General features: G+C 34.9%; 1 protein-coding gene across 2 annotated transcripts in view; it reads right to left on the minus strand.

Moving 5' to 3' along the window:
• Positions 1–1458: 1458 nt before the first annotated feature.
• CDC42 (cell division cycle 42) overlaps positions 1459–21751 on the minus strand; it is a 44393-nt gene continuing 24100 nt past the window's right edge. The window contains exons 2-7 of one of the 2 annotated variants that reach the window (XM_051988301.1): positions 14937–14986; positions 12753–12906; positions 10572–10644; positions 8721–8830; positions 8418–8615; positions 1459–3120 (exon numbers count right to left, since the gene is read on the minus strand). In XM_051988301.1, the coding sequence (XP_051844261.1) occupies positions 3031–3120; positions 8418–8615; positions 8721–8830; positions 10572–10644; positions 12753–12857 (576 nt within the window). In that variant the 5' untranslated portion in view covers positions 12858–12906; positions 14937–14986 and the 3' untranslated portion in view covers positions 1459–3030. Of the gene's footprint in view, positions 3121–3789; positions 4707–8417; positions 8616–8720; positions 8831–10571; positions 10645–12752; positions 12907–14936; positions 14987–21751 lie in introns of those variants that run through there. The other variant, XM_051988302.1, reaches the window with a different exon arrangement.

Genomic DNA, 21751 nt, shown 5'->3' on the forward strand with positions numbered 1-21751 from the left:
GATCCAAAGAAGCAAAGTTTAAAAAAAAAAAGTCCTCATGCGACACCTCTAGAAATGAAGTAGATTAATAGTAAATGTTTTTTTGAATGTTACTTTCAAAACAATTCAACTGTAAGCTGAAATGTATAGATCTACTACTACAAGGACTGTATCTTTGGGAAACAATTCCACAAAATTACCAAGGCACTTTAATGTACAACACATTTGGTAATATCATCTTCATGCTGAAACTATTAAGTCCTCACTGACAACAGGATAAGCAGACATTTTTTGAGAAACTGTCAAAAAGAAGAATCTTAAGATGAAAGATGGGAAAAGAACTAAAGCTCAACTCAAAAAAAGAAACCCAGGCAATACCAGGTTCACAAAATGCATCTACTTCTGGCAGCAATGGATCTTGCTCACTTTGAAAAATGTTTGCTGGCTTAGTCATTCTTTGGGGTCCAGACCATATCAAACAGGTTTAGACATAATAGTATCCTAGGAAATTGCCTCTAAGAAAATATTCTATGCAAATAAGAAAATACTGAAGTATACTATTAGGGAGAGGGGGACCCACAACTAATACAAGTTTAGTCACTTTTAGACCATTTGTGAGATCTGCACAAAGACTATCAAAATTAAAACAGATCTTAGAAACCATCCCACTAATTCAAGTTTATAAACACTTCAAAACATGACCTGACAGATAAAATAGAGAAATGGGAGAAGTAGACCAAAGACACTCAAAAATCACATTAAGGAATTATCTCCTTAAAAAAAGCAGAGTAGAAAAGAAGATGTCAAACACTGATCAATATCAAGCTGGGTAGAGAAAAGAGAAGAAGGAGCCACAAAAGGTCACTTCAAAAGGACACTCACTGAAAGGACCCAGCCTCTATCACCACTTCTAAACTACAAGGAAAAATGGAAGTTGTCAAGGATTGAGCAAGCAAAAGCCTAGAACTGCCTTTACCTTCCACATCTGGTATTCTTCTGGGCAAGGCTGCAAAAGAACAAAATGTTGCTACTCCATATGGATATACATTGATTGGGCCTTAGTAAAGCTAAGAGGTTTCTGTGGATAATAAAATATGAAGTGAGTTAAGAGGAGTCTTCTTACAAGACTGTCATACAGATCAGCAAACTTTAAGAAAGACAGAAAAATCTGTTCCTTATGCAGACTAATAGTGATATTTCAGAAGCTTTAACAGTTTTTACCCATTTTATAACTTTTACAAATAGCTTCTTTCTTGATTTTTTCACAAGATCTGAATCCAAAGAAAAGAGATGTATTAATAATCCAGGAACTAGCACACAGAACATTTCTTTACTACAAACAAAAAGAGACCTAAGAATCCCACTTCTTATTGGGGGAAAGGATTCTAGTGACTGTATGTCAATATGACCATAAAAGTGGAAATTTTAGACGCTGAAGAAAACACAACATGTAAAGTATCAGAAAAGGAAATACAAAAATGAAGCTTTTAAAGTTTTGCCTCTTTTATTCAATGCTAAAAATTGGTGCCTGAGAGTCAAGTTCCCAATCTTTAAATAAGCTGAAAAGTGAGAGGCAGTGGAGAAGGGAGCAAATAACAACCCTCAGGCGGGTTTGTGAAGGTATTTTTTTTTTTGTTTTGTTTAATACATCTGAAAAGAATGCATATACAAAGAATTGAGACATGAGAAAAGCATTGGTTCAACACTAATGAATCTACAAGAATTAGGATTTGGGGAAGATGAATGAGAATCCCTAGATATTTAAAAAAATTGGAAACTGCAAACCAATAGTTTTCTGATAAAATCCCTATTAACACTGGAGTCTTCAATAAGACTTCTTCCCATGATTTTTATTATATTAGAGCCCCAGCCTCTGGTTCTGGGGTATCTCATATGCAAAACACAGATAAAGGGGGTTCCCCTAACTGGTCCCTATGATATTACATCTCCCTCCTACCAAGCTTCTTGATGAAGTTGGCTGTCCATCCCAAGTTCTCTTGAAAATGATCAGAATCATTTTGTAAACTTTCTTCTGCCAGCAGCACTCCTGTTATCCTTAAGTTTCAACACACCAGGTTCACCAGCTGTGTTTCATGAACCATGATAAACTGCGCATCTTGGCTCAGGTGATCAGACCAGGAGTGACAGGAAAAATAAGATTTTCTTTTTAAAATTCTAATCTAAACCCATCTGGTGTGGTTCCAAAGGTACAGGTTTTCTTCACTTATTGATGAATAAAGTTTGAACCTTAACCTCAAAAGCAGCAACTGGCAAATCTCAGTATCATAGTCAAAAATACAGTGCATCCCACAATAGGGGGAAGGAGAAGGGGCAATACATGCTTCACCCCACTTGGGATGGTTTCAATCAACACTGGACCTACTCAGAGTGGGGAACAAAAAGGCAACTTTCAAAAAGGAGTATAAGTTATTGAGGGGGGAGTATTCCCTATACTCCTTCCTAAAGAGCACCAGGAGGGGAGTATCTGTTTCCTGAACCAGATCTGGGAAGTAGAATCCAACTTCTTCCCTCCCCTCCAAACCACCCCCCCTCAAAAAAAATTTATCCACTGGCTAATAGATTAAAAAAAAAAAACACCCCCCCAAAAAACCGCAATACCACCCCCCCCCAAAAAAAAAAAAACTGAAGGAAAAAAAATAATAATAATTCCCAGATTACTTGCCAGATTGGCACCAGGGAGCAGCTTCAAAAATTTTAAGCCTAGAATTAGTCTGTTACAGAGTCATCATAAGCATGCCTTGCTTTTTCAACCAAAAAAAAAAAAAAAATTAGAAACAGTAAACAAAAATAAAAAACTAGTACTGATCAGTTTTCTGACAATACATAATTACTCAAAATTAACTAGCATTTAAACCAAGTTGGAGGGAAACTGGGGGCCCCTAGGCCATATCTCACACTAGAGTGTGGGGGTAGGTGCAGGGCATTTGTCATTATTGCAAAAACGAATTTTAATTTCTCTTTAGTTTGATTTAACATTGCTTTTAGTATGATGCCGACACCAGCTTTGCAGAGGGGGCTCTGGAGGGATGTTCATAGCAGCACACACCTGCGGCTCTTCTTCGGTTCTGGAGGCTCCAGGGCAGCCAGTATCGCCTCGTCAAATACATTCTTTAGGCCTTTCTGAAAAGGGGTAGAAAAAGAAAAGGGGCAGTCTGATTCAGTATAATAATTAGACAAAATGAAAACACACACCCCCAGAACGGTAAACAAGATCTGAGAACAGGAAATAACCACCCAAGATTTCAATTCCATTATCTCCTTCCTTCAAGCTTGGTTCAAGGTATATATTATAAAGGCTAGGCAGTTCTGTAGCAGGGTAGCTGAGATATTCATGACAAGACACTGGACTTTTGAGGATGCTTTTTGCAAACCAAAAAGCAAACAAGCACTTGTGTAATTTGCTCAATTCAAGGCAAGTTTGTGATGTACTAAAACTTGGCACACAGATATCACATAATAACTGCCTTCAAAAGAAGCAGTGGGATACAGACCCAAGTGAGGGTTCTGGAGGGTTCAAAATATAATACAGGGACATCCTTGTGATGGGAAATGCAAGCACGGATGAAGAGAACATCAGTCAGACTTCAGTAAGCCCAAGTTAGCAAAGGATCATTCACTGAGAGTACCCTTTGTCCCACCCATTAAAAGTAGCTGGGGCAACACCAGAAGCAGGGAATGTCTTAACACAACAAAATCAGATATAAGGAAAGCAAGAAACATGGGTACCTTGTCCACAGGTCAATCTAAAGCCAGTCAGTGCAACAGGAATAAAGCTTCATCAGGCATTCATACAAACAATTACAATTCTTTTAATTTCAAAACGTTAAGGTGGCTACAATTATGTTTTCCCTCATAATGACAAATCAGAAGAAGCATGAAAATAAAGGTAGCAGAGCTTTACATGTCAACATTAACAAACCTTAGATTCAACTGTTCAAAATGGAGTTGGGGTTATAAAAGTTACTGTAACAAATGCATTTGTAAAGCAGTGGCAGATACATCAACTTGTCTTCCCCACCCCACCCCCCCAAGCCTAACAAATAATTCCACTACAACACAGACAGCCAAAGCACTAGCAACAAAAAGGGTTGATGCACAAGGGAAAACCCAGGAAAAATCCATCACATTATAGTGCCTACTAACAGGCCACCTCTTCCCATGTAAGTTTGTCATGCAAGTACAATTAATCACAGCTTCACAAGTATAAAATGAAATGAGTGCATGATTCCAAACACCGCCGAATGAGGGGTATTCCTTTATTTTCTCCTAGAGGGCATTTTTAATGCTACACCTGAGCCCCCGTTTACTCCAATTACCAAAACCATAAAGCTCCAAGCGTTTGGCTACTCAAGGGGCAGACAAGAGTTCATCCACTCCAAATCTGCCTCCTGATAACATAATACTTTGTGTTTTACTAAGATAAAGATAGATTATATAATGCACTTTTAATCAGAAAACTAATACAGAGGTTGCTCTAAGGTGGTAAGTAAAAAGACGCAGAGGCTTTCAAACAGGATGGTTTTATTCCTTTGTGGTTTTTTTGTTTGTTTTTTAAAACGGAGATTCTACAATGGTGGGACAGGAAGCAGCAGCAAAGAGGGGAAGGAGAAAACAGTTTAGAATATACAGCACTTCCTTTTGGGTTGAGTTTCCGGAGGCTCGAGGGCAGCTAGGATAGCCTCATCAAACACATTCTTCAGACCTCTCTACAAGACAGAGGGGAGGAAAGAGAACAGCAGCTAGGTTAGAGGATTACAAAGAGACTAGCAGATACAAACAGCACCCAAGGATAAAAAAGGGCTGAATGCACATAAAGGTAGGTGAGTAAAGGATTTAAAAAGAGATTTGAAAGAAAATACACAAAACAACTGGAAATATATAAGAATTTAAAAGAGTAAAAGACAGGATCAAGGCAAGGCATTTGGTCCTCTGTTCCCCACCTCCTACTTAATACACATGGGAATGAAGTATCAGAGAAGGAGGGACTTGCTCAATGTTAAATACTTCAGGGTTAACAGTTAGAAGCATAATGTAAGATTCTTTAGAAGATTAGTACAAAGATTAATTTGCTACAGCACCATGCTGTGAACATAGTAAAGGGTAAGAATCCAATTGTAATGGAAATATTGTGGACATGCCAAATCCTAAAAAATTTCAGATAGATGGATACATATATTCTTTCCAGCAAATAAATGAAAATCAAAAGGTAGGCAGAAATCCAGATGTTAAGGGTTGTAGATAATTAAGTATCTGGTATATTCCTGAAAATTCATTTTACTTGTTTGGAAGAAACTACATGATTGTTCCAAAAAATATTTTAATTGGTCCTTAAAATTTCTGACTTATGTGAATTCAGCCTCTGAATAACTGAAGAACACAAAGCAATAGACTATATGGGCATGCTATTTGTTTCTAAATGTTAACAATATACCCATTGTGATTGAAACCACATTTCTGAACAAGGTCATCTTTCTCAATACAAATTCTCAGCAATTTCCAACTAGTTTTAAGTTTGGCAAAGAAAGCCCTAAAATAGCATTGGCTTCAGTTATTCAATAATACTAAAGCGTCATCATCACCCAAGTTATAGGAAAACAAAGAAAGATACAAGGAGTTAACGCTATAAAAGCAAGCGGGTCCAACGTGCTTGTGATATGTGCATAAAGCATGGAGTAGAGAAACAGAATTGTCTCTTGCATCCACAGATACAGAGAGGAATTACCTTGAATTATAGCCAGAAACTCAGAATGTAGCGGTAGGTCCTAAAAAAAACCTGATAGACTATCTACACTCACTCTGGTCTCCTCTACAGAGAGTAAATATAAAGAATATCCCCAAAAGTTTCTCATTTCCATTACCCCACAACCATTTTATCCATAATAAGATTATCTCCAAAAGCCTTGAAATCCTGGAAAAACCAAAGTCTCCAAAAATTCCCTCACAGCATGCCATAATTTGCTTGCTATACAGCCAACTCACTCAGGGACCAAGTAACTGAAACATAGAAATTTATGTGTCACCAAAGTTTTGCATCAGGATTAGATAACTATGTCACTTTCAATGTTTCTTAACTCTGTGTGTGTGTGTGTGTGTGTGTGTGTGTGTGTGTGTGTGTGTGTGTGTATTTTAAAGTACATAAAACATAAGAAAACTCTAAGGTCTAAGAAAAGCTCATTTGTTCTCTATCTTAAGAATAAGAGCATTTTAGCCTATTGTGATATAACATATGCTCTTTGAGTACAAAGGTCATATCTTACGACTATGTGAAGGAAAGTCTTAAGAGCGAAGGCTTTATAGACACTGTACAAGAGATCCTTGTTCTTTAGTTAATGGTCGTACTAGATGGCTGAGGTCATTGTGAACATCGAGATGCTAGAATGTTTTAACACCTCAAACAAACAAGTACACAACAAAAATTTAAATGAATATGTGTAGAAGAGTAATGAATATTAAGGAGAAATAAAAGCAATCCACTTACTAAAAAGGATAGGAGAATAGGACACACACACCACTGAAGATAGTTTAAGAAAAAGATGATAGTTTAAGATTTGCTATTGGAATATTGGAATCTTTAAAAATATAGTGAAAAGCAACAATTTTTTAAACATGAATTACCAAATTTTATAGATAGAAGGGTCAACAGCAGCCATCTAGTTCAACCTATACTCCAAAGAAATCTCCACTATGTTATACCTGACAAGGATTCATCCAATCTTTTCTTAAAAGACCGTCCGTTATACTTCTGGTCAACTTTTAAACAAAATAAAAATCCTGGTTCTTTGCCCTCTAGGATCAAACAGAACAAGTCTAATCACCTTTCTACATAAGCCTTTCAAACATTAAAAAAAAAAAAAAAAACCACCTATCATATCCATCCCTGCCTTCCACGCAACAAAAACTTCTTCGTAATCTTAAGATAAATGTCAAGTTCTTTCAACCAATTTTCCTGACATGCCTGGACAAGGTCTTTCACATCCTAGTTGTTCCTCTCAACATGCTCCAATTTATCGAACTCCTTCCTAATCTGTACATCTCAGAACTAAACTAATATTCCAAAGGTAATCTGACCAGGGTACCAAAGTACAGCCAAGACTATAACCTCCTTACTCCTAGAATATCAGTTGTCTTATAATAGCCCAAGATTAGCTGTTTCTTTTCCTTTGCTCTCTTTACTGTGGAAAAGGAGGGGATGGAGACTTACACCGAGTTTGTAGCCTGATAAAAACAAATTTTTCCTTTTTATTTTTCAAAACCAAATTTTTTAAGGCTTTATGTTTATCACCATTAAATTTTTGTTTTACTCATTTCAGTCAAATTATTTATAAGGATTTTTCTACACAATATATAAATTTAGCATTTTCCTATAAAATGCCCAATGTAGCTAAAGTTAATGAACTATCAAATTATGGAATAAACCAAAATAAAAAAATGTACTATCTGTTAACCACAAAACAAATCAACATTACAAAACCATCTTTGAAACAACTGAGAAAAAATGGCTTTAAAGGATATCTACAAGTACATGATAGCCACTGCCCTCCAAAACAATCCAGATTACCTGGATACACAGATAAAAGCAATTCGTAAAGTTAACAGAAATACATAAACTTAGGCATTAGGCATGAATGGCTTGGCATCTAATCCAAGGTTTCAGTGAGATTTCTATACTAATTGCTTTATATCATGTTTCCCACAATGCAAAAAGTCTGTTAGAAAAAAAAATCTAGGTTAAAATGGAAATACAACACTTCAATTAAACTCCTTAGTGGATATGCATCCACTAAGCAAACAGAAGCTGCATAAAACTAAAGCAATGAAAAGAAAGGGAGCCACAAATTTTTGGGAAACTTGGAAAATAGAGTAAACAAAAATATTAACACAATCTAGACCTAGCTAAGGAAGAAATATCCAAGAATCTTATGAGAAAAAAGTTTTCAACTATTCTCTATTCAACTATTATTACTCTAACCATCAAAATAGTTTCTCCACATGTTAACACTAATAGAGCAAAAATGTATTTTGAAAAAATGCTAGGCCCAAGAGACCAGAACTAAAAAACTTCCATCCTACTTTACATTGTATTGTTAGTCCAAAAAAAAAAAAATTTGAACATTATACAGACAATCTATGTCTATAGGCACTGAATATCATGAATACTACATAAAAGAAAAAGTTTCCTATAAATAACATGATAAAGAATATATTTAAAAGCTATAAATTTCACCCCCAAAAAGGTTTTCATAAAACTGTCACTTACTATTCTGATGAGTCTTATCATGTTTTTCCTGGGAAGCTATAGTGGACCCAGTTGACCAACTAATAGTAGAATTAACCCCGATATGCTAAGATGACCTAAAAGTACCATAATTGTTGCCAACTACAGTATAGTGGTACATAGTCTCCAAATAAGGCCTCACCTGTGTGAGCGCAGAACACTCCACATATTTGACAGCCTTCAGATCTCGGGCCAGCTTTTCAGCAGTCTCTGGAGTGATGGGCTTCTGTTTGTTCTTGGCAAGTTTCTCAATAGTTGAAGGGTCATCTCTGAGATCAATTTGGGTCCCAACAAGCAAAAAAGGAGTCTTTGGACAGTGGTGAGTAATCTCTGGTACCCACTAAAGACATGAAACATACAAATGCCAGTTAATTTTTAGGCTTCCAAAATGGTTCACAAAGCAAAGAAACCTGAAGAATGATATAGAAATATTTGACCAACACACCTTTTCTTTCACATTTTCAAATGAGGATGGGGATACCACTGAAAAACAGACAAGAAACACATCTGTCTGTGGATAACTGAGAGGTCGTAATCTGTCATAATCTTCTTGTCCTAGAAGGCGAAAGGAAAATTATCAAGCACTGAAACTAGATCATTCAAAACATGAAAATTATACATATATATATTTATGTGTACTTATGTACACAATCAGTTGTTACCACAGCACCAATTACATTTTGGTTACATTAAAAGCAATTTGTCTCTCAGGAAGGAGATGATACTATTACATGGGATTTCTATGGCTGACTTAAAATAACTTCATTTCTCTCCCAGCTAAACTCCTTTGAATTAGTTATGTCACTAAAAACCTTATCTTGAAAGGTAGGTGCCTGGGTATTAATACTTCATCAGTCCCCTTTGATTGAAGTATGGAGTGATTAGCTCCTCCAAAACTTCCATTTATTTAAGAATATTCCTCCTTAATCTCCTCCCTCCTTCACCTTCCTTTGCATGTTGTTTTCTCCCATTATATTATAAGCTTGAGAGTAGTAACTTTCTTTTTCATATTTATATTCCCAATGGTGCAAAGTGGCCATAAGATATAGCATAAAATACCAGTAGAACATTAGTATTAATAGAATAAGCATTTGATTCTGAGAGGTTTGGGAGTATTAATGGATGTGGGCAATTTCTTGAAGGCAACATAAATGTGGTCTCTTATTTGGGATCAATTTGTTATATATTCTATTATATATATATATATACACACATACACACATATACATATATGATGCATAAGTTCTATAAGTTAACCACCTAATTAGTTATGACTAATGTTATAGCTTGAAAAATATCTTCATTAAAGTGGTTAAAAATGGCACCTTGTGGCCAAAGGCAACATAAAGTCAAATTCTACTTTTGTCAGTTTCCTGACATCTTGGCAATTTTGAATAATGTTCCCCTAATAAACTAGAACTATTGATGCTTCATTATTATGACGGCATTATAATGACCACAGTCTCCGAAAGATTAATTAATCTCAGAAAATAATTTCTGGGCTGTTCTTGTACAAGCTAGAACTAAGAGCAGCTTAAGATTAAACAAATTCAGGTTTAGTCACCTAGTGAGACTGTAAACTAGAATGGGAACATACTAAGATGAACTCATTCTCAGAATAAAATGTGACTGTTTTCTAGGGGTGGGGTATAGATGTGTGCAAACATACATGTGTGTGAAATCATAATTTAAGTGTGTGAATATTACAAAACAATCACAATTTAAGGAAATGCTAAATCTTAATTCAAACTTATTAACAATTTAAAGTGTTAGTTATTTTCCCATCCAAGTCCACAAACCCTTAAAATCTATCCACAACTCCTAGAAGAGCCATGGACACCAAGTGAAGAAGCCCTAACTACAGGGCGATCACTGACACAGATGAAATCATAGTATTTTAAGTAATGAAATAAACCAAGTAATGAAAAAAAAACAATCCAAGGATCATCAATTAGGGAGCAAGTAAAGCTTCTAGCTCCTTTGATATAGAAGTCTTTTTCTAGTCTCCAGCCCTCCAGAATTTCACTATACACTAAGATTTCACCAATGGTTCTCCCATCTGTACTCACTATATTGTAAGCAGTTATTTCCCTAGATGAATATCTTATCTACATTATAGGATTTGGGAGAAGAAAGTGATTATAAACAAGCAAAGCACTACAGAAGTATCAGTGGTTATTCTCATGTTCTATGTGACTATAAGGACTTAAGCAAACTAGAGAAGCATTCTACAAAACAAAGATGAACCACCAGTAATATGTACATGTACTGAATAAAACATGCCAAACATTCTCACCTGCAGTATCAAACAATCCAAGAGTATATGGCTCTCCACCAATCATAACCGTAACTGCATAGTTGTCAAACACCTTAGAAAAAATATACAAAATGTTAGAGAAGGGGGAACCCGTGAACCCAAAAAAAGTGCTTCTTCTCTAATTCTTCATGTAATTTTTTGTCTTCAACCACAATTCCCAACTCAAATTCTGCATCCTTCAAATTTTATGAAGTAAACAGGAGATTTTAAAGCACTTATTTTTCAAAAAGTTGCATGAGATGAAACAAATAAAAAAAAGAGAAGATTCCAGACTCCTATTCGGGATAGAAATCTCCAATTTTCTAAGTAGAAAATTCAATCTTGTTCTACTTGTTTGTTGTTTTATTTAAATGTCCAGTTCAGTTTCTAAAGGATAATTTCTTTATTATATATTTCTTTCAATTAAAAATTAAACTTCCTATTATGGCAGCTACTTTTCTGCATTTTAGGGCATAACTGACCCTGAAAAAAAAAATTGTAACAAACTCAATAAACAGAAATTTTAAATGCACTTTGAGAAACTATGCCCTTCAATAAATAGAAAAAAAAAAAAAGATAACCTGGCAGGGAGTTGGCAAGTAAAAGGAACATAGAATTTCAAGTCTAAATAGAGAGATCTATTTATAAACATATAGAGAAAAAATACAGCCCTCACTCTGTAACTAATAAATAGGCTATATGACTCTGGACAAGTGGACAATCTATAAAATCTTGTACAAATCTTATTTGTACATAGTTATCAAGAAGATAACCTTCTTAGAGGTAAGAGGTTGTCCTTTGGACTGGTAGCCTTAGAGTTTAACTCATTTGGCACTTATTAAGAGCTTAATTCTGATTGAATCATATATGAGCTTCTTCCAAAAAGAGGGAACTGGTTTCATCTTGCTTTGTAAGTAGCACAGTAACTAAAAGAGTGCCTCAAAATTCTGTTTCTACCAATGAATGCAAACTCACTGCCAAGACCCCTGTAAACAAAATACCTTAAAACTGAGAGCCCCACCATCTTCCCCCCTTTTCCTAAGAGTCACTGATAACACAAAACAATCCCCTGCTTTGGACATGTTATTTAATGAGTGAATGCACACAGACTAGGTCCCACCAGTCCCAAATAACTTTTAAGGGGGTGATAATCATATCTATCTATACAACCAATTCACATCACCACTCATTTATTAAGAGGTCTGGAGTAAAAGATACCGATAATACGAAGAAAAAACAAAACACACAGCATAATAGTTACATAAACTATTTGTAAACAATCAATTACTATTTTCTCATTTATGAATCCATAACAGTTTGGGAGAGAATGTTTTGGAATTTGGCACTAGCTGTCAGATGAAAGGGAAATAAGAGACAAATTTCTAGAGAAAATGATTTATAAATACCTGGAAGGACTTGCCTTCCAGTTTTTTTTTATCCTTTTGCTTAATAACTTTATTAATTCTCACCTCTCCACTCTATTTTCCTCTTTCTGGGAATTCTCATTTTAAGGATTATTCTGCATATTACCACTTTTTGTTTCACACTGAATTAACTACTCAGTTGATATCTAAACTAATTTAGTTTAGATAAACTAGAGTACAATCTTTCCTGGGATTTGAATACCAACAAGCCTACTCAAACTAAGATGTTTCTGTAGTCCTACCCATTTTAATTTACCAAAACTAAAATGAGGAACCTTAAAAAAAAAAAAAAAAAACCATTCTAAGTGGCCTGGTTTCTCAAATACCTATCCCTACTCTCCCTCCTTCCCCATTTTTACATATAGAAAAGAAAAGAAAGCTTACTATACTTCAAGAAGAGAGAGCAGAGTAAAGCTCAACCAAAAGTGTTTGCAATAATGCCTCCTCCAGGCATTTATTGACAACATAAATGTAATACCAAAATAAACTACCTTTCCCTGAATATGGTACACCATCAAAATATCATCTTTAAAAAACATTTGAGACTCCCTAACAAATCCATCTTCCTCATTTACTCTACCAAATTTTAAAGTATTTTTAAAAAACAAAATCATTTACCCTTGAGATGTTAAAGGGTCTCTAAAGGCAGTGTATAAAAGGAAATGCATGAAAATTTTCAAATATCCACCAAGATGAAATGTTTAATGAGATGAATTTATTAAGCATTTCATTGATAAATGAAGGCATTATCACTTACCGTTGGTACATATTCAGATGGAAATTTGTTTGTTGTGTATGAAATCAGAAGACATGTCTTACCAACAGCACCATCACCCACAACAACACATTTAATAGTCTGCATTGCTGAAGCCTTTTTATATTCACTTTCAGTATTTCAAATCTAATGTGATCTATAGAAAAAGTAAAAATATATTACTACTCCTTTGTGTTAGTACATTGAGACCAGTTTTAGAATCCATTTACCCCACACTTCTGAGAGGTAGTACCACTAGTTTGGATAAAGATTTGCAGAAAATACAGCATTCAGAAGCACCCTTTATCTCCAAATAAAGTATTCGGGAGAATCTTTATGAGACCCTCTGCTCTGGCTATCTCATCTTAACTTTATAAGAACTTACCCAAAATTAGAGAAAACACACAAGACAAACATTTTCCTCCCAGGCTACAAACCAAAACTCACGTAAACTTTTTCTCCCTTTCACACACATCACCTTCCAATATGCTAGGGTACCCAGCAACCTACTGCCTCTCACTTAAATGTACTGAACACCCAATTTCAATAAGTTTTCTCTTATCCCCTAATGTGCCTGATTTCTTATGAAAAGTGATTAAAACGAATTTGACCTTTTCTGTATTTTTCCTCTTTAGGATGGCTTCTAAAATTTTATAACAATGAACTGCTAAGTATACAGCTATACTTTGTCAATCAGGGAATAGAGGAAAAGAGGACCTTAGAAAAAGCTAATCCAAATTCCATCATTTTGTATATTAAGAAAGTGGTGCCCAACAAAATTAAAAGACTTAGATTAAATGATTATCAAACTCCACATCCTATGTTCTTTGCACTATAATGAAACTATTTTTCCATTTTACAATACAGCTTCTAGTAAAAATATTTAAAACAATTCTTCCTTAGTGCTGACAAATCTAGAAAACAAAGCTAAGTTATCCCTAAAGGATTCTCTATTGCCCAAGCCCTAATGGCTCCCACAATGCATCCCCAGTATCCCATTCCTCTGTTTATGTTTCAATGATGCCATTTCATTTTAGGCAGGGTTTCTATCAATCAATCCTCATCCTTCATACTCTAGTAATTTTCCAAAATACTTTAAAAAAAAAAAAAAGATAAAATTTAGAAAAATTTTTAAAAACTCACTCAAATAATAAAATTTCCTCCAATGCCTATAGGAATCTATTTTAAAAATCATGAAAATCACTGCATATTAAAACTGGCTTTTTATAGGAAAAGCGAGGTTCCAAAGGTATACTCTTACCCCTCAAGTCATTTAGCTTCCTTTCTAAAATGGGGAAAAATGGGGAAAAAATTTCTCTGCTAACATCACAGGGCAGTTAACCTCAGTTCAAATGAGGTAATACATATTTAAAAGCACAGGGCAACATAAAATTCTTTTTTGGCTAAGATTGATGAAAAAAATACACTAAATACATAAGCAGGTTAACTCTCTATATAAATTCTACATCCAACTACACCCATGGTATCCTGATCTAACAAGTCTTCAATTAATTTCCAATGCCACACACACACACACACACACACACACACACACACACATCCAGGAAGATTACTAACTTGCCACAATTTAGAGTCAGAATTCAAACTCAACTTGGCTGACTCCAAATCCAACAGCCTCCCCCCACTCTACTGTATGCAATGTTGAATAAATGTTATATAAACAAAAGTCACAGAACCAGGATTTTCCCCCAAACTTGTTTATGTCCAGGTAAGAATATTTTATACTATAGACACTTAGTAAATGCTGAATTATCAAAGGAAAACAGAATAAAAGTCTTTTTGACATAATTGACAACAAACCGGATTTCACATTATCCACTAAAAGGGCAATTTTTTAACTCGTTGAAAGAAGAGAGATGAGATGTGAGAGGAGGAAGGAGAAAAGTGAAAGACATACCAGACCCAGAATGCAACCAGTTACTCTCAAGGGGAGGATATTGCCTCAACTTAGCCAGTGGTTGAAACTCTCAACTTTGAATTTCAGAGATGATCTTCTAGCTTAACTTTGGCAAGAAAAAAGACCCAAATAGGAAAGAGTCTTGCCTAATCTGCCACCCAGCTTACACCAGACTTTTCAAGTTAGATCCCACATTATACCCAAACCCCCACAAAGAACACACAAAGCCTACGGGGTCAACTCCATTAGGCATTTATTTAATTTCCTACCTCTGATGTCACAAGCAGGGAGGTCCAGAGAAGCAGCACGGTAAAATTTACTGCAAAGAAAAAAGTCCCAGAAAATTAGATAGAAATTTTGAATACCCAGAATTGTATTCTGAATCTCTATTCAAGGAACAAAGAAATAAATTCAAGAGGGAATTTATAAAAATGTGAAAGTGATAACAATCTATTATTCTGATGGGGCCCAAAAACTCCAGGCAGGAATCTGGCTGTTTGTGGAGATAGAACAAGGTCAATTTACCATTGCTTCCTCTCTCTAGTCTTCGTGTTGCCTGCCAACTTTAGATATTTCCAAGAAATCAAAAAATTAGGTTCTTTTATCTCTTCTTTCCATTACCCTATTAATCTTCTATCAATTGCTTACTGATTTTAAAATATATGCTACTTGTCTCATGACACAAGACTTCAAAGATTTTGAATTATAAGATTTAAGAACTTAAAAATTAAATCCAAAATTCTTCATTTTACAGATGTGAAAGTTGAGTCAAAAGACTTTGTAACAAAAGTAACAGAATTACGAAATGAACTAATATCATAAGCCAAAACCAGCATTCTTTCCGTTATTTGGCCATCATTCTCCCTCCATATCCCAATTGTTAACAACATTTTGCTCTCCGTAGCAACCTCCAGGCAGAGAATGATCAAAGGTCAGTCATAATCCCTTTAATCTCTCAACATTCTTCCAAAGTAATCTCAACCTGAGGGTTTGTTTATCTAAACAGCTGCCTCCCAAACACATATATTTTAGCCTAATCTTACCATCCTCCACCCCAAATTCCCTGGATTCTGGTGATATTATCAAACTCTCATTTATCTAGGTTCAAAATCTCCAGGTCCACCCCCTTCACTCTCCATCATCTCCAAAATCCTAATGATTGCTGCCAGTTAATAGATTCTATTTCGGCAGCATCTTTTCCATCCATCCTCTTTTTTCAATTCATATTATCACCACCCTTATTGAAGCTCCAATTCCCAACTGGCAGTTTTATCTGCAATTATTCCTCATCAATCCTGCCATTTCAACATCTATGATCTCATCAATGGACTACACATATGGCTTATTAAATTATCTTCTGGGAGAGAATCTGGTCAAAAAAATGTCATCTCTGGTGATAAAACTCCCCAAATTGAGCTAGTTCAATATGATCTGCCAGAATTTACCTTCTGATAAAAAAGCTTTTAAGAACACAAGGTCACCTGCACATTATAATGAGAAACCAATAAGAACTTTAGTACAGAAATATTTCCACTGCTATCAAAATAATCTGACCATGGCATTACTCCTCTGTTTTAAAAGCACTGCTTAAAGATAACTGTATAAATATGTATACATATACTGAATTAACATATACTTTAACATATTTAACATGTATTGGACTACCTGCCATCTACAGCAGAGGGTGGGGGGGTAAGGAAGGGAAAAGTTGGAACACAAGATTTTGCAAGGGTCAATGTTGAAAAATTACCTATGCATGTTTTATAAATAATAAGCTATAATAATAAAAATTAAAATTAAAAATTAATAAAAAACACTGCTTCGAGTGCTAAAAAAAAATACATACCCCTAAACTTGTCATTTAACGTCCTCTAATGTCAAATTCCAACCTGCTTTCCAACTTAATTTCACATTATTTACTTCATCTCAGCAATCAAGTCAAACTGAAGTGCATTCTCTAAAAAAGACAATCTTCTATTCCTAGAATATACTCAAGTATACTACCTCTCAAGATTCAGTTGCTAAGTCCATCCATCATGCCTAACATTCTGTTAAGCATTCTCTTCCACCTCAAAATTCAAGGACAACACTGGTAATAACATTTTCAAAAGTCAAATATGTCCTTCAAAGGATGTATACTGAGGTATAAAATTGTATGCATTATCAGTCACAATCATGATCACAAGATGTGATGAATCAAAATTTATTTTTTAAAACTATGGACTCCTGGGAAGTTCTAAAATTTTGTTTTCAGTCTTTATTACTCCATGTCACAGTTCCAAGATGAAAGCAATGAAATAGTTGCATCTACTCTGTTTAAATAAGTGTTTCTGAGACTAGTCGAAAAAAGAGGAAATGTAACACAGGCTTTCTTCCCCGTCTTTTGCTTGTCCAAATCCCTCGATCTTTTCAAGTTATTTTGATAAGTTAGATTTTTCTAGTTAGAGCATTTCTCCTTTTATTTCTTAGCACAAGTACTAAAGAAAAAAGAGGCAAAAAAAAAAAAAAAAAAAGGTTCTTTGACAGATTAGTGAGGGTTGAAAAAAAAATTCCAAACATACCAGCCCCACTGCTTAAGATCATCTGGGAAAAGTCCACCCCTCAAATGGTATCTGATGACAGATGACTTAAAATAAATTCCAAGAAAAGAAACTGCTATTTATTGAAAATGTAATTTAATTTTATGGTGGCAAAAAGAAAACAGTTTAAAAACTTAAAGTGTAAAAAATTCTAGAAGGATACCTCAATATGAAAGCACTGTTCCTCAAACTATCCAAATCATAAGTCTTTTTTAAATACCATATTATATCAAAATTGAATCTACAGCTGAAGAACTGAAGCCTGAATGTAACAGTTTGCATAAAGGCACTGCTTTCTTCATGTGATAGCACAACAAAATAGTCATCCATAGCTACTTGCTTTTGGAGGGAAGAAGCCAGTCTAAATTTCATCTATTAAGATACTTTAAAATTGACTTAAATGTACTAATCTTTCCTTTGGGGTTACCCTTAGTTATGGCTTTCTTGAAAGTCTCCATTTGTAAAAAGCAAAATATGCTGGCAAGCTAGCATACAGCATAAGCAAGAATGGGATAGATACAAGAAGTCAGGATAACTACTCTGTTTTTCTAATCTTAAACTTAAGTTAAAAAGCTAAGAATCTGATTTTTTGTTTCTTCTTTGATAACTATTTCAACATAACTGCCTTTTTTTGTACTTTCATATATTTTAAGAAAAGAAAAAACATTCTTCTGAGAAGATATCCACATATTACCAGATTTGTTGCCCAAGTGGGTGGGCGGACACACATCTCCACCCCCATACTCCCCACACATACACACCACTAGGCTCTTTTCTACCCTAAATCCCTACAAGAGTTAAGAAAGATAACAAGGCTCTCATCCTGTCCTTATTTAAAAAAAAAAAAAAAAAACAACTACGTCTTAGGTAGTAAGGGATTTCAGAGTTCATTCCTCATTTTAAAAATGTAGAAACTAGAAGCATTCCCAAAAGAGTGATAACAAGGTAACAAAAGCAGTAAAATGGCAAGTTTCTACTGTATCTCAACTGCCTCACTGGGGAAAAAATTAATAAAATAGCAATAGCTACCACGTATATTGTGCTTTAAAGCTGGAAAAGCACTTGGCAAATGTCTCATTTACTCTTCATAACAAGAGAGATGCTATTATTATCCCCATTTTACAGATGAAGAAAATGAGGCAGGCAGAGTGCCTTGCTAAAGGTTAGACAAGAAGCATATTCCAAACTTGATTAGCATATGTGATAGCATATCCAGGTGTTTATTTCACTAACTTATTAGAAATAACTTATTGATATAGAAAGAACCGCTCTAAGAATTTTATAGAGACAACAGAGTCAGTATAAACCTAACTAAAAGCACTTGAAATGAGATAGTGTGGGAGTCACAATCAATGTACTTCAAAAGGAAGAAGGAAGACTCGAGGAGTCTTCTTGAAGAAAGTCTTTGCTTTTCTTCTTACAACTCTCCCGACTTCACTATTGAAACTTAATAGTAAGAGAGTACCAGAATGAAATAGAGGGGGTATAATAGCTGCTGCTTTTGTTCCTCAAAAACTCCAGCAATTTATTGCATTCTCTGGACCTTAGGTAGAACTTAAGACTGAAGTTTAGGTGACTGGCCAAAAAACTGACAATGTTTGAAAAAGAAAAATTCCTAGTCTTCAAACAGAAGGGGTACCATCTAATAAGATTGGAAAATAAACATCAACCCAAAATTTTAGATTATATAAAATAAACTTTTTTGTAAAGGATATATTTGTAAAAAACTAAAGTATATCAGGGGAATAAAGCATAGGAAATAGAGGTCATTGTAATTTCAACTGATTCACGCTCCAACTCAGATGTGTTCAGTACAATCGCTCCCAATGATAGGTTTTGCTCATTTCAATGAAGTACAGAACTCTATACAACTCTTCTTCAAGTCCTAAAAATTTAACAAGGACAAATGAAACACCAAGTTACTTGCCCAGATTACAGTGACTATCAAAGGTGAAATTTGAAACACATTGCCTCTGATTTGTTATCATAGGGAAATGGAAAAGATAAAGTTGTTTTTTCAACTGAGAGCAAAAGCCTCCTTAGAACACAAACTAGACCATGACTAAAGTCCCTATACAAAGAAAAGTAATATAATAACTAAAATCAAAATGCATTTATTAACTAAGTACTGTGAACACAAAAACAAAATTGAAAGGTCCTGTTCTTAAGGAGTTTTTATTTTTTAAGACAATGGGAACATTAACCAAAAGTAGTACAATGTAACTCGTAGGGAAACATTCTTAGACATACAGTAAGGAAGTAGTAAATTCCCTCTCCCTCTTCCTCCTCCTTACAAGACTCAAACCTGTGCATTATTAGGAAGATGGATTCAATGTGAAGAAATGAGGAAAAGAAATTAACTCAGAGGCTATGAAATTGCAATAATAAAGTCAAGGACAGACACTTTTTTGCAGAGAGCTAATCACTTCAAACTTGTTAAAGACGAACTAGGGTGATGATTTGTGAATGGAGAAGAGACTTGTTTTGATTACTAACTGGACATGTTTCTAGGAAACAGGAAATTTGGGGAAATGTGTTCTAAAATTCTGGTCACAATGAATCTGAGAATCATCCAGTTCAAAATGTCAATCAATACATTAAATTAAAAAGGTTTTGCAGAAACAAAACCAATGCAGCCAAGATTAAAAATGAAGCAGAAGGCAGAGGGGGAAAATTTCTCAACCAGTGTTTCTGATAAAGACCCCATTTCTAAAATATAGAGAACTGAATCAAATTATGTAAGAATACAAGTCACTCCGGGGCAGCTAAATGGCGTACTGGATACAGCACCAGCCCTGAAGTCAGGAGGACCTGAGTTCAAATCTGATACAAACACTTGGCTGTGTGACCCTAGGCAAGTCACTTGAACCCAACTGCCTCAGCAAAAAAGAATATAAGTCATTCCTCAATTGATACACAGTTTTTTTGATGAACGATTTTCAGATGAAATTAAACGAATTTCTAGTCTTATGAAAAAAATTCTCTAAATCATTATTGATTAGAGAAATGAAAATTAAGACAATTCTGAGGTATCCCTGCACCCCTCAGACTGGCTAAGATGGCAGGAAAAACGTCTCTAATCAATAATGATTTAGAGAATTTTTTTAATAGTTCTTAATGAGAAATCACACCGTTTCCAGGAATATCAAGATTACCAGTCCTTCTGTACTGGTTAGACAAGTTCAGTTCTGGATCGAACAGTTTATTATTAGCAGCAGCACTGATGATGATGATGATGATGATGATGATGATGATGATGATGATAATAATGTTTTTATTCATTTGATTTTCACAACAACCCTGTAAGATTATCCCCATTTGGCATAAGAGGAAAATGAAATAGAAATTAAGTGATTTGCTCAGAGTCACAAAACTCGTAAACATCTTGAGGCAGAATTTTGAATTGTGTTAGAAATATTTCAAAACCATGACCCAAAATTTGTGATGTGCTGAATATGAAGAGAGGTTTGTTGAAGTCTGAATTAAGGATGATTAGTCTAGAAAAGGGAAGGAAAGAAAGAAAGACAATAGCTTTCTTCAACATTGATTATTATCATGTAGGAAAAGGAACAGACTTAGAGCTATCCAGAATGAAAATAACTGACTCAGAAGATTCTCCTTCATTTGGAGTCTTCAAGAAGCTAAATGACCATTATCACTTATCATTCCTGTAAATTGTGTTACATGAAACCTTCTCAAAGGTGGGACAAGACCTCTAAAATCTCTCAACTCTAAAATTCTGTGATTGATATACAATCTTACCCCTAAAATTAAACAGTTTTTAGATCTAGCAGCTCATTCTACCTAATTTTTAAACCATGTGGAATAGGCGAGCTTTCCCACCATTCTAAAAGGTATCAGGAATCATTGAAAGTGATTAAAATGTCCAAACTCTTCGAACCAAAATCCACTAGACATAGAGCCCAAAGTTTGTATCTAAAGAAGAGATATGAGAAGATTCATCTCCTTCCTCTCGTTATACAAATGGGTGAGGATGTGGAAGGGAACAATGAGTATAAATAAATTAAACTATTTTGAGTGATTGATTTGCTAAACTTTCTTCTTCTTTTTTTCTTATTATAAGGCATAGCTAAGAAAAAAAGCCAAGAATTAAATGCCAATTTTTCAGAGGCAATGTGATAAAGTGGAAAGAGCACTGACTGGTCTTGGAGCCAGAGGATCTTGACTTAAGAGTCTTGGCATACATTCTCTGTAAGTGACCCTGGAAAGTTATTAATTTTTTCTTGGCTTCTATTTCCTCATCTGTAAAAAGTGTGAATGAGATAAAATGAGATCTTTCAAGACAGTTGTGAAAATCGAGTAAGGCTTCATCTATTTCAAAGTTTGAGTAGGCCTGAAGGACTTTAAGGTCAAGGGCATACTTAAATCCCCTTCTTGTTATCCTCCCTATTTCAGCCAAATATGGGCAACTATGTACTTGTTGGCCAAGTTCAATTTCTTGGGTAGTTCCCGCGTTTAGAATGTAAGATCCTCAGCCAATAAGG

The sequence above is a fragment of the Antechinus flavipes genome, chromosome 3 (assembly GCF_016432865.1).
Source record: "Antechinus flavipes isolate AdamAnt ecotype Samford, QLD, Australia chromosome 3, AdamAnt_v2, whole genome shotgun sequence".
Taxonomy (NCBI): Eukaryota; Metazoa; Chordata; class Mammalia; order Dasyuromorphia; family Dasyuridae; genus Antechinus; species Antechinus flavipes.